Here is a 13,250-nt window from a genome sequence, read left to right on the forward strand (position 1 = left end):
ATGTATTTGTTATACTTGGCTAAGTAAAACAATGTCATCTGTTTCTTTTTAATGTGACAACAGAACATTTTGAATTTCTAAAGTCAGGTGTCTTATGTATTTTACTTCTACCATAAAGTACTGACATAGACAATCAAACTATAAAGTGACCAAAGTTAACAAGATTCTATTGCCAAAGCACTTTGACCTCAGAAAGATAGTGAAATGATTTAACTCAACAAATGTTCTGCACTGAAAACCTTAACTGATCTGGTACCAAGATCCCAGCGAACATTACCTTTTTGTCTTCCCATTCCTTGACTGTGCTCTTCTGCCCACTTGGAAACTGTACCACACCTCCAGTGCCAGCAGATAACAGTGGGGGCTGAACCTTGCTAAGGATCTTTGAGCAGAGCCTTAGAGAATCTGTGAGCTCAGACAAGCGTAACGTCTGGAGATGGCTTGTCAAGGCAGAAATCATCCTTAGCAGTAACTGGGGCAGGTGTTCTGTCTGGATTTCAATATAAGTTTCCTGAAAATAAAAGAAAGTTGAAAAACAGTGATGTATAATATGAAAGTCATAGCTATTTTAGTTTAATCCACACATTTTTGCTCATGTTTCATAGGTATCATGCTCCTAGCAGTTCATAGGCATTTTAATACTAACGACTCCTAAAATCTGCATGAAATGTCTGTGGTTGGATCAGTGGGTAAAGTGCTTGCTATGCAAGCATGGAGACCTGAGTTCGGATCCCTAGCACCCACATTAAAGCCGGGTGAGGTGGTGCATATCTGTAACCCCAGTGCTAGGGGACAGAGAGACAGGCAGGTTCCTGAGGGCCAGTAGTCAACCAGTCTAGTCTAATTGGCAAGCTCCAGGGACCCCATCAAGAAGTAAGGTGGAGAGTGATTCAGGAAGACACCCAATGTCAACTTCTGGCCTCCACAGGCACAGATATCACCCACAGGACAAATACATTGTCACAAACCCCCCACCCCCATAATCTCAATCCAAGTACTTTAAACATTATATAACTAAATACCCCAGTTTTACGAGCTTTATTAATGAGATTCTAACAGAAGTGAATAAAATCAGTTAAAATAAAAACAGGCTGAATGCCATACCTGACACAGCACCCTCATACTTCTAGTAGGCTTCAAATGAGAAAGCAAAGAGTTGAGGAGAGAAAACACAAGGGAAAACATTTCCAATAGTCTTCATGTAATAGAAAGCATGGTTAACAAATATAAATGCAGCATCAGAATTCCACCCACTAAACATAAGATTTTACAACATGCAATCAGGAAGTAGATTCCATGTATTCTATATATACATGCCAAGAAGACAAAAATGTTTGGAAAATGTTATGGAAAAAAGGTATGCCAAAGGAAAAACCTTTAGTTTTAAAGATGGAACTTATCAGAAGATGACATTTAAATTATACATGAAATATAGAAACTATGCTCTTAAGATTCCTTGCTTTTCTTTTTATCAAGATAGTCTTACCAAAGAGACAATATCCAACAAAAAATCCACCAGTAAGCAGAAATTGGTCAGCTGTAACTCAGATGAGTCACTACTGTCTCCAGGCCCAACCTGAAGTCTGGCATGCAGTGTTCTCCTAGGAGGGAAAAAAGTTGACTTTATCAAACACACTCACATAATATGAAGACACGTGACTACATCACTGAATAAGGCCCAAGTCAAGACCGGGACACATAGTGATGCTCATTCCTGTTGCCCCAGAACACTAACTACCACACTGCGTTCATGAAAAATTCTCCAAGTGAGGTCGGTCCCTGGGAGTCCTGCCCCGTGACTCTAAGTGTTCTGGATAGAACACATTTGCTGAGGTTTGGACTGCTTTCACCACGCTATGTCTCATAGTAGAAATGAATGTTTTTTAATTGATTTCTAAACTAAGACACTTGGTTCACAATGTATTCGCTGTGTTGCTGTTATACTAGCTTATGTTCCTCATATCTGGAATGCAACTCTCTGTCAAGGTCTGAGATCAAATACGTTTTAGAGGAAGTCTTTTTTGATCTAAGACAAGACACAAGAAACACTGATATTACCAATATTAATTCTATTTGATCAAAAATTGCCCTATACTCTCAAGATATAATTATATAGTACTTGATCATCAAGAAACATAAACAGGTAGAGAAATAAATAAAACCAATGGAAAGTATGGGGATAGCAGATTCTGATGTGGGATTTGAGAGAGTCAAGGCTACTGTAAGTTAAGTGACCCCTCTATAGGACCATTCCAGAAGAACACAGGAAGTAGGATATGTTAAGAATAGCACAGAGAAGGCTCAGCAGCACAAAAGGTGGTAAATGTTTAAGAAACATTTCAGGTTAGTGTAAGAAGCATGGATGTGTGTTGGGAATTTAGAATATTTAGCACAGACGGGTGAGTATATGTGTAGAAAACAAAGTATAGTAAGATGAGGAAAAGATACTCATAATTTCTTTCCATCCTTACACCTTAACCTATGAGGCATTTTCAATTTCTAATTTATTTCTGGGGCAAACATGTGCACATCTTACTTGTCCCACTCTAGAGTCCCTGAGGTCAGGGACTATGTAATATGTCTAGCACAATGTTTTTCAATTGGGTGCTCAACATCTGCCAACCGGACAAGCAAGTAAACCCCCAAGTCATGAAAGGAGTCTTCATACACTTTTACGTTTTTAAATGCTTCTAGACTCAAGATTGGACATGCCTCCTTTTTGACTCTATGGTAATTAGAGTGTGGAGTCCAGATAGAGATGTCCCTCTGCTTCACTAGCACTCTAGGGATTTCAGATGGTGTTTCAGGCTTTCTATCCTAAAGTATGATGTATTTACTATTGCTCATCAATTGCCATATGGGATGCTTCTAAGTCTCTGAAAACAAAGTGGTCCTATTAATAAATGGGATGCAGACTGCTATCTTCTCTGCAGTCAAGCATAGTGTGGCTGCTGCAGGCCAGACACATGAATACTTGATCTATGTTGGTGAGTGGATACTCACCTCTAAGTTCCTTTCCAATTCTAAGATTATATGACCAAAAATTTTTATATGCTGGATTGACAAGGTAAATTTAGATTATGGGTAAATAATGAACAGTTTCAGTAGGAGTAAAACATATAAAAGAACATTTTAAAAGCTAAAAGTTCGTTTTGAATGTTATTACACCATAACAAATGAAGCAGTTAACCTACCGACAACATTCTTCAAACCAGCGTGCAATGTAATCCCACATATAATAAGGTTCAAAGGAATTAAAGAGGAGATTCGCAGTTTTAATCAGCTCAGCTGTTTTCTTGTTTTCCCTTAATTTACTGAAAAAGAAAAGAAATCAAACAACTAAAAATACTGATACTTCTTTCAAAACGGAGTGCAGTGTTACTAAGGTAGTCCACACTGCTCCACTCTGCTAGAATACTGTCTAGAAGGAGGAAGACTGCAATAGTGACATACTCTATCCCACTCTTGAAGCCAAGTGCCTTTCTTTACCCAGAGTCATCTCATCAGCCCAACTATTCACCTTGATTTCCCAAACCGATATGATTAGAACCAATCAAGAAATCAAGTGGTGATTGTTGTCATTTCAAGTACCTGCCTGAACAATGAGTGCAATTAATTATGATACTATATACTATGAAAGTGACAATTTTATTTATCATAATATAAACTTTAGAGTAAGATTACTAGCCACTACTAACAATCACATTGTAGGAATTCATATACTAAGATCTATTAGGCCATCTTTATGTCATACTTAATTTTTAGTAATTTACCTGCTTAACTGAGCATGGTCCTTGCTGAAGGGTGGTTCCATCTGAAGATCCAATTCTGCTTTGCATTGAGAATACAATGTTCTAAATACCTCAATTAGAACATCTTCTAAAATGACAGGTCCTAAAATTAATATACAACAAATTATATGCAGTGATGACTAGGGCTAGCAAATCATGATGACCTGAAGAATGGTCCAATTAAAGCTTGCTCTGAAAACAGCACTTTATGAAGAGATTTTTTTTTTTCTCCCCAGAAGCTAAACTTTTGAACCGTGGTCCAATAAAAAGTAATGGGATAAATGTCTATTTCAAGAACAGAGTCACATTAATAGAAGCGACAAAATCAGGAAAATTCGCTTGGTTAAGTCTGTTACCTTGGACAGGCTCTTCAGGTTTTGAGTCTTAGTTTCCTCATCCCAAATGAGGAGAATATCACCAGCCTTACAGGACAGTTTTAAAGATTTAGAGAAACATCTACAAGGTACACCATGCAGCTCTTAGAACAACTGTCCAGCAGATGTTGCCACATCAATACCATTACTAAATAACTCAAACTCAAAAGGGATAAATTTGACTGCTTCACAGTTACTACAATTCTTAAAAAAATCCTCTCAGCTTCATCACCATCACAGAATACTTCAAAATGATCCTGTTGAAGTTCTTGACACAACTTACTACTTTCATATTTATAAATTTCACTTTTGAAAGTTGGCTAATTATAGCATGTGCCAAAAATACCTGAATTACAAAATTTACATACTTTATAAGATTAAGATAATTGCTTTTTTTAGTTTGTGTTAAGTATTACAGTTAATTTTCTAGTAGATCTGACATAGAATAAACACACAATGAAAAAAACTACAGAAAGCAACAGCAACAAGAAGACTATGAAGCAAAGATATAACTCATATTTTTGTTCCATTCCTCAAATTCTATTTTAGTTATGTCAGATCAAAAATATTTCCATTTCAGTGAATAATGATTAAAAGGAGTTTCGATGACATCTTTAAAAACAAAATGACTTTGCTGCCTAACACAGTATAAGGCATAAGTCTGATGCTAACATAAAGGCCAGCTACATACACACCTTTAACTTCAGCTAAGAAACTGTTAAGAATGTGTACTTAAAAGCATATAGTGGTACATTAAACCAAAGCTAGCGGAGTACAAAACAAAGACTGTCTATTGCATAGTAAATAAAATAATGTACCACTGCTTTCCTTTGTCTTTCTGTTACACTTTTGATTTATTTATAACATATGTTGTGCCATTTTGATTTTTCTTTTGTTTGGTTAGTTGAATAAATTTTCGACACTCAGAACATTTGAGATGATAGTAAAAAAAGTGACAGTATTTGATCCAGTCCCATCACAGCTGTGTTATACCTGAACATTTTAGATGTTTATCAAAGGTCTTTTATGGGGAAGAAAGTAAAATGTGTAAAACAATAGATGTGTGACGTTTATGAGTAATGCTAGCTCTGATGAAACTTTTAAACTTAGTTGACAATGTTTTGTGTCAACTGAAAAAGCATGACTTTTGGAATCTCTGAGCGCCTTGGTTCTCAGTATTATCACTCTATTGAATTTTTTCTTATTCATGTATGCAGTTTTTAGGACTTTTTTCCTGACAATATTATGTAATTTTTTAGTGTGGGTAGATGGGAATGTCGCTGACATGTATTTTTTGTCTCTTCTTTATTATTTTAGTAGTTTCATGCTACGTATGTACCATAACCAACCTGCCTATGAGAAACATGTAAGATAATGTACAGCCACTGTTACAAGTTTACAAGGTATTTTTCTATCTTGTTTTATATGTATGTTATATAACATTCAAAAGAATTTTTTTCTTGATTGAGAAAAGGATATAAAATGCAAAATCCACAATTTTTTGTTTTGTTTTGTTTTTCAAGATAGGGTTTCTCTGTGTAGTTTTGGTGCCTGTCCTGGATCTTGCTCTGTAGACCAGGATGGCCTCGAACTCACAGAGATCCACCTGGCTCTGCTTCCTGAGTGCTGGGATTAAAGGCGTGTGCCACTGCTGCCTGGCTAAAATCCACAATTTCCATAACTGAAAATTGCCAATTGTTTTGCAGTAGTTTATTATATTGGGTGTCTTGTCTTTCTTGAACTTTTAGTTAGCTGATGAATTAATACATTAGATACTTCTGGGTTTCAGTTTGGATTTTACATAGCTTGCATTTTTAAGTTTTTGGTTCTTTGCTGTTTCTATTAACCCATAGCATTATTTTAATAAATGTTATAATACAAAACTAAGAAATAATAAAAAAAAAGCATACAGTAATTTCCCCAATGTCTTCATCTTACTTTTATCATGAAATACAAAAAACGCATGTCATCTTATGCTTTGGAACAGTAGCATATATTACCTAGCTCAGGTTTGTCCAATAAACTGATTAAAATCCGAAAAGGTTTTAGATCCTGCATGAGTGTGCTTTCTTCTCCAAATCCATTCACTTGTAAGATTCCCACCATGGCCTTTAAAAGAGGAAAGCATACTAATGATTTAGTAGTATCTTTAATAGAAAAAATATTTTTAACTATATCCATGAAATGTAGATTCACATCCCCTGTGCTATTCTGATTGATGTCTTCTTTCTTTGCCAGGAAGAAAGATGCCAGACTCATCTATCTAGAGAAAGCAACATACTTAAATTATAAGTATTAGTTTGTTGTTTATTTTTGAGACAAGGCCTCACTATAAAGATTGGTTGACAACAAACCCACCGCCCTCCTGCTTCAGTTCTTTGAGTGCTGGGGCTATAAGTGCATACCATCAATCTAGAACATAAATTTTCATCAAAAAAGCAGAGTCAAGAGAAGTATACTGAGAATTTGAGTATTGGCCCTCTAGATGAAGATGTTTGTTTAGGACATGTATTTCATCTATGCCATCTTATTACTGAGGGGTATAGTATGTAATTAATTTCTTAGTTATTTAAAATTCAGTGTATAATTTTCTTCATTTAAAAATGCTTCAAGCTGGGCTTATGGTACACACCTATAATCTTAGCACTTCAGAAACTGAAGCAGGCAGATCTTGAGTTCAAGACCAACTGAGCTGCACAGCTATATCCCCTCTCAAAATCAAATAAGTAAATAAAGAAAAATACTTGAGCAAGAATTTGTTTTCTTAATACATTTTCTTAGAACATTTTGAGGTATCTTAAATAAATATAATAGGAAATAAATAGATAATTTTAATGTTTCTATGTGCGTGGCAGTCTTATCACATCTAGCCTGCAAAAGACCAATCCACCCAAGGTTTTACAGGAAACATGAGTCTTGGGCACTTTCTGTGCTTTCACATGGCAGACAGGTGAAAAGCTGTCCTCTTGTGGGAGTTCAGCTATGATCACCATTTTGCTGTAGCTATATGCCTATTACAGTCATTCTTTGGAAGTTTTTGAGTGTTGTCTTGACTTCTTCAATTATGAATTCAATTAAAACAGTCTTAAGCTTTTTCAACAGGGGGTAAGCAAAGAATAATGAAAACAGCCATTACCTGGACTAATAATTCTTTTGAAAAGGTTGTAAAATAGTAAGTGGCATGTTCTTCAGGATTACTGTGTCTTGTGCTCCTGGGTCCTATGATAGCACCGTTGTTATCAAAACCTCCATGGGAATAAATCACAAAAGTAATTAAAATGGAAGCCTTAAAACTGTTGTTCACTAAATGCTAAAATATCTCAAAAAACGACACTAAACACTTACCCAATTAGTAGCCCATTCAGTGTCAGCAAGAGAGACCATTTTAGATAGTTTAATAAAGGGAAACCAATTCAGTAGATGAGTCTAATAGTATCCTTCCAGAATTATCTTATTTTACCCCAAACCTTACAGTGAAATAATTAAGGATTTACAATATCTAAGGTAAGTTATCAAATGTCCTTCACTCTAGTAAGAGGTTGTGAGGACAGGCAAAACAGTCATACAAAGGTTGAAGAAGACATGTATATAATGCTCTATGGCCTAAACACAGTGTCTCACACTGATGTCATCTGTGAGACAGTGGTAATTATTACTTATGGTTCCTTGATGACTTGAAAGTGTTTGGAATTTTGTTATTATTTTGTCTATTCACTTATTCTTTTTAATATACTAACATTAAGTATAATCATAGCAATTTATAACAGGAAAGACATCTTGTTAAAGTGAATATGACTTTAAGGATTCAATTAGCCCCTTCAGTTAAGAGACTTCTGAAATTGGCTCAAAAATGTCATCATTAATAGTCCTCCAACCTGGGATTGATTGATTTTTAGTGTGTGTATGTGTGTGTATGCTATATGAGTGCATGTGCCAGGAAAGGGCACTGGATCCCCTGGAGCTGGAGTTACAGGTGGTTCTGAGCCACCTGATGCAGGTGCTGGCAAGTAAGCCCTGGTCCTTTAGAAGAGCAGCAGATGTTCTTAACTACAGAGCCATCTTTCTGGCATGGTTTTTATTTTTTATTGTTCATTTACACATAAATATTTAGTTCTTCATACAATTTGAGAATACTTATGCATGGCAGTCTTATTTCTTTTATCAATTATAAGCATATTCATTAAATACCTACCAAGAAGCCATGCATAAAGTCTTCGGTTCAGGGACATATCCCTCCTTAGTACTACATGAAGGGCTGCTGACAAGATCCTGATCATATCTGGTCGGGTGGCCTGAAAAAGGAATGTAGTTATACTTAACAGAAGTATGCTACTGTTTTTACTCTTTAAAAAAAAGGAATGCCATGAAGTTGGCTTAGAATATTAGAGTGTGTCAAGTGTTTTTATATAACATTGCTTCATCTAACCTTTCAAATACAGGAGCTATAATTTCTAATTCACATGTGAGGAAACAGGAAACAGGAAGAAAGGTACCATGACTCAGTTTCTTTTTGGGTAGTCTCACAGAGCTTACAAGTCTGTTCTCAAACTCCCTTAGCAGCAAAGGATGGTCCTGAACTTCCACTCTGACTTTCTGTTCTTCCTTCCTGTCTCTACCTCCCAAGTCAATGTGTGTCACTATGCTCAGCTGCCCAACTACCACTTTAGTTTTATAGCTGGAACTATAACTCACTTACTCTAGCATCACATTTAAAGCTCGCTTTAGCTCTCCATCAAGAGGAAAATCTGACACAAGGATTATAAAGAGGACAAACAGTAGGAAGCCACAGCTGTTAGTTGTTCAAGAACATCAATGCACTTTAAAGTGTTCGGGAAGCCTTTAGCATCAATTCAGTCCTATTTTTGTTTTTTAGTTCTATTTGTAGTATCTTCAACATGGAAAACACCCACAAATAAACAAAATCAAATCCAAAATTGTTCTAACAAATAGCTTTAACGTTTTTCCTTCAGATTTTTCCCCTCTAGCTTTAATTTGATGTTTAAAAATGACTGATGATCCTATTTCAATCAAAAGAGGTAAAGTTAAAAGAAAAGATGGGCGATAGCTAATAAATTTGTTGTTAACATTAAGGATACATTGGGGGATTCAGTGGGTTAAAGTTCACGTCATGCAAACCTGAAGACCTGAGCTCCAGCCTAGGATTCTGAGGTGGAAGGAAAGAACTGACTCCTAACAGTTGTTCTGTATGTGCAACTGAAGCACACATAAGACAAACATCAATTTTAAAAGAACATCACTAGGTAATCACTGAAATAAAGAATCTTGGAATCTTAAAATCCCATCCCGGAAACTGACCAATTGAAAACTACTCTGTAAAAAAGCACCTGGCAGCTATCAATTGCCAGTAGCTCCGTAACTAGGGCTGGTACTCTGTGCCCACCTCCCCGTCCATGCTGGAGCTGTGAGCTATTCCGTTTCTGGGAAAGAGGAGTCAGTTTTCTTTAAAGGAATGGCGTGGAAGGTCAACCCTGCTTCAGTGCAAGGCTACACACTTAGGAGTACATGTGTCGCACAAACTGGACTGAATGTGCTCAGTAAAAACACAAAAGACACAATGATGGTGCGTGGCGAGGGAGGGGTAGATCTGGGAGGAGTTGGAGGCATGAATATGATCAAAAATATTTTCTAAAATTCTCAAAGAACTAATAAAAAAATTAAAAACAACAAAAAGCACCTGGGCCTCTTAAGGCCTGAAAGCACAATCAAAAATAAGATGTTTGGGTAGTACTGCAGAGCTGACCTTTCCTTAATCACAGTGAACCCTCTCTATACAATTTTCCTGACATAGAAAGGGAGTCATCCCCAGAATTAGCAATAGCTGAGATGCTACACAGGTCATCCACAGGTGACAAATTATGCCTATTCTTTACAGATAGTGCCAGCAAACTAGAAAACTTGTCAAGTGTGGTCCCTGGGTGCTCTTCCTGGAGTCCTACAGGGTGAAAACCAGCTACATAACATACACAAAGCAAACACCGTAGCCATATCTCAATGGATTTGCTCTTTCTTCTGCTGTGTTGTCATTTCCCCACTCGGGAAGAAGCAAGCTAAACAAGGTGGCACATCCCTATGAAAGGCAGTTGAGTCGAGGCATCCGCTGTACTTACAGTCTTTGCATTTTTGCTGCCATGTTCTTGGAGGAAAATAGAAAGAACAGCAAAAAGGTTAAGCAGTTAATGGTATAGCTCAGTGGTAGATGAGTTTGCAGGAGACCCTGGGTTCAATTCCAGTACACAGAAGGAAAGGAAAGAAGGAAAACTAGCCAGTTCACAGTTCTTTTAAAAGAATGTTATTGAAACCTGAGCTTGTCACTTTTCAGTTTATGACTTTTTTTTTTTATTTTTTTTTATTTTTTTATTTTTTCGAGACAGGGTTTCTCTGTGTAGCTTTGCGCCTTTCCTGGAGCTCACTTGGTAGCCCAGGCTGGCCTCGAACTCACAGAGATCCACCTGGCTCTGCCTCCCGAGTGCTGGGATTAAAGGCGTGCGCCACCAACGCCTGGCTCAAGTTTATGACTTTTTACTGTGTATATACTGAAAATTGTATATGTAGGATGGTTGTCTTAGTTCCAATTTAGAACTGAAAAGCTTAAAAAAAAAAAAAACCAGAATATCATTTTTGCCAAACTATAGTCTTTCTTTATAACATGTTGAGTTATATCTAATATAAAATATGATCTTTTAGATTTTGACATTTAGTAGTCATTCCTCAAGCAAAGTGATATTGTCACTTAAATGGAAACAATATTCATATAGGTAATAATATTGGCAATTCCAAAAGGAAATTAAATTGTGGAAGACTTTGTATGCTGAAGTTATACTGCTTCCAGACACTGAGCTAAAAACCTTTTCAATACCTATTTTTTTAAAGCTTCATATATATGAACTGTATTTTACATCATTTCTACCTTTCTCTCTTCCCTCCAAGTCCCACCTCATCCTTCTACAACTCATAGCTTCTTTACCTTTAGCTGTTATAAATGAATAAATATATAAGTACACTTTCTGAGTTAGTGTTACATGTATGTATGCTTTGAGCGCTGACTATTCAGTACTGGAAAACCAACTGGTGGCTCATTCCTGGGAAAAACTGATTCTCCCTCTCTCAACAGTCATTAATTGCCGGTAGCTCTTCATCTAGTGGCAGGGTCTTGTGAGATTCCCACCATTTACGTAGGCATGTCAACTGGAGTTATTACTGTTCAGGTCTTGTTTAGGCAAGCATGTTGTTGGAGTTTCATGGGTACAGCTTCCCTGCCATATTTAGAAGACACAATCTAGAAACAGATGTCCTGATTCTCAAGCTCTTATAATCCTTCCATTGCCTCTTTCATGACGTTCCATGGGCCTTAGATGTAGGGGTTATATTATATCTGTATCAGTTAGGGCCAGGTACCCATGATCAGTTTGTTCTTTGTATTTTGACCAGTTGTGAGCTACACTTCAGGGTACCACTTATGCACATCCTGAAGGCTGAAGATGTTGCAGGCACATTAGATTCCAGTGACTCACCAAGCTTTACCCATGTCCAGATGTGGGTTCTGGGTTAGGACAGACTGGATCTGGCATAGGATGAACACCTGGGGTAAAGCCCAGAGGTTGGATGTTCCATGGGTGGGTTGAAGTCAGGCAGGCTGACCAGACTGGACTGGTATACAAGATGTGCAGTCTGGATTAAGCCTTGGGGTTGGGAACAGTGCAGGGATGATGGATCAGACTGGGCCTCAACAAAGGATGGGCAACTAGGACTAAGCCTGGAGGGTTCAGTTCCTAATTTTTTTTTACTAACAAAGTGCTATTGTTTAGGGCTGCTGAGATGGCTCAACAGGTAAAGGTGGCCACTGCCAACGCTGATAACATGAGCTCAATCCTCAGATTCTACATGAGCTCAATCTTCAGATTCTACATGAATGTTGACGAAGAAAACTGAATTCTGCAAATTGTCCTCAGACCTTCTCATCAGTGCTATGGGCTCTCTCTCTCTCTCTCTCTCTCTGTCTCTGTCTCTGTCTCTGTCTCTCTCTCTCTCTCTCTCTCTCTCTCACACACACACACACACACACACACACATCATAATAAGACCAGAAACACCTGCCTTCGGGCTCCTGTTCCACTTTGGGGGACTTCAGGAGGTGGAGTCGAGCAGGTGGAGGTGGGAGAGTGGCAGCTGGACTTTGAATGCACAGCTGCTGCAGCAAGCTCCTGCTGCCATGGACTCAGCTCCTTTTGCTGCCACCCCTTTCCTGTTACAATGACTGAAATCTCTGTGAAAGAGTAAGCTAAAATAATCCTTTCCTCCTTTAAGATGTTTCACGTCAGATAAGTGATGAGAAAAAGTTATATATCTAAGTAGTAATAGCAACATATGTGATTGTTTAGTTTAAAATGGTGGCAGTGGGTCTATATATGGAAAATCTGCCCAACTCAGTATACCAACATTTTCTTGTTGTGGATATCGCTCTATATAAATAAAACACTGATGGCCAGTGACCAGACAGGAAGTATAGGCGGGACAAGGAGAGAGGAGAATTGGGGAAACAGGAAGAAGGAGGGGAGTCACGGCCAGCCACCGCCAGGACAAGCAACATGTAAAGACACCAGTAAGCCACAAGCCGCGTGGCAAGGTATAGATTTATAGAAATGGGTTAATTTAAGATATAAGAACAGTTAGCAAGAAGCCTGCCATGGCCATACAGTTTATAAGTAATATAAGTGTCTGAGTGATTATTTTATACGTGGATTGTGGGACTGCGGGGCTTGGTGGAACCTGGAGAGAAGCCCCCCCAGCAACATTTTCTAAATAACCAAACTTGATGATGCAAAATCACACGAGGAAAAAGCTTCAATAGAAGCACCAACTGGACTAGCAGACTATAACAGAACAGAATACTAAAGGTTGGTTTATGTTTACATATTGCAATGAGCTGTTCAACAGTAGATCTAACTTTGGGACAGTATCAAAGAGTGTATATTTAGTAACAGAAAATATTAAAGATTCCTTGAATTTCCAACTGCATATCAATGTGAGAGGGTTTTTTTTTTTTTATACACACCAACTAAAAGTA

General features: G+C 37.5%; 1 protein-coding gene across 15 annotated transcripts in view; it reads right to left on the minus strand.

The window, feature by feature from the left end:
* Positions 1 to 13,250, minus strand: part of Dop1a (DOP1 leucine zipper like protein A) — a 105,360-nt gene that overhangs the window by 47,880 nt on the left and 44,230 nt on the right. For 8 of the 15 annotated variants that reach the window (XR_013052857.1, XM_076576742.1, XM_076576736.1 and 5 more), the window contains 8 exons: positions 8,358 to 8,457; positions 7,302 to 7,411; positions 6,166 to 6,274; positions 3,774 to 3,894; positions 3,195 to 3,314; positions 1,487 to 1,601; positions 1,105 to 1,134; positions 278 to 511 (listed from right to left, as the gene is read on the minus strand). Coding sequence is in view for 14 of the 15 variants with exons in the window: in XM_076576742.1 (XP_076432857.1) it covers positions 278 to 511; positions 1,105 to 1,134; positions 1,487 to 1,601; positions 3,195 to 3,314; positions 3,774 to 3,894; positions 6,166 to 6,274; positions 7,302 to 7,411; positions 8,358 to 8,457 (939 nt within the window). In the remaining variant the exon portion in view is untranslated. The remainder of the gene's footprint in view (positions 1 to 277; positions 512 to 1,104; positions 1,135 to 1,486; positions 1,602 to 3,194; positions 3,315 to 3,773; positions 3,895 to 6,165; positions 6,275 to 7,301; positions 7,412 to 8,357; positions 8,458 to 13,250) is intronic. The other 7 variants (XM_076576744.1, XM_076576739.1, XM_076576740.1 and 4 more) reach the window with 1 other exon arrangement.

Source organism: Peromyscus maniculatus, chromosome 7, assembly GCF_049852395.1.
Source record: "Peromyscus maniculatus bairdii isolate BWxNUB_F1_BW_parent chromosome 7, HU_Pman_BW_mat_3.1, whole genome shotgun sequence".
Taxonomy (NCBI): domain Eukaryota; kingdom Metazoa; phylum Chordata; class Mammalia; order Rodentia; family Cricetidae; genus Peromyscus; species Peromyscus maniculatus.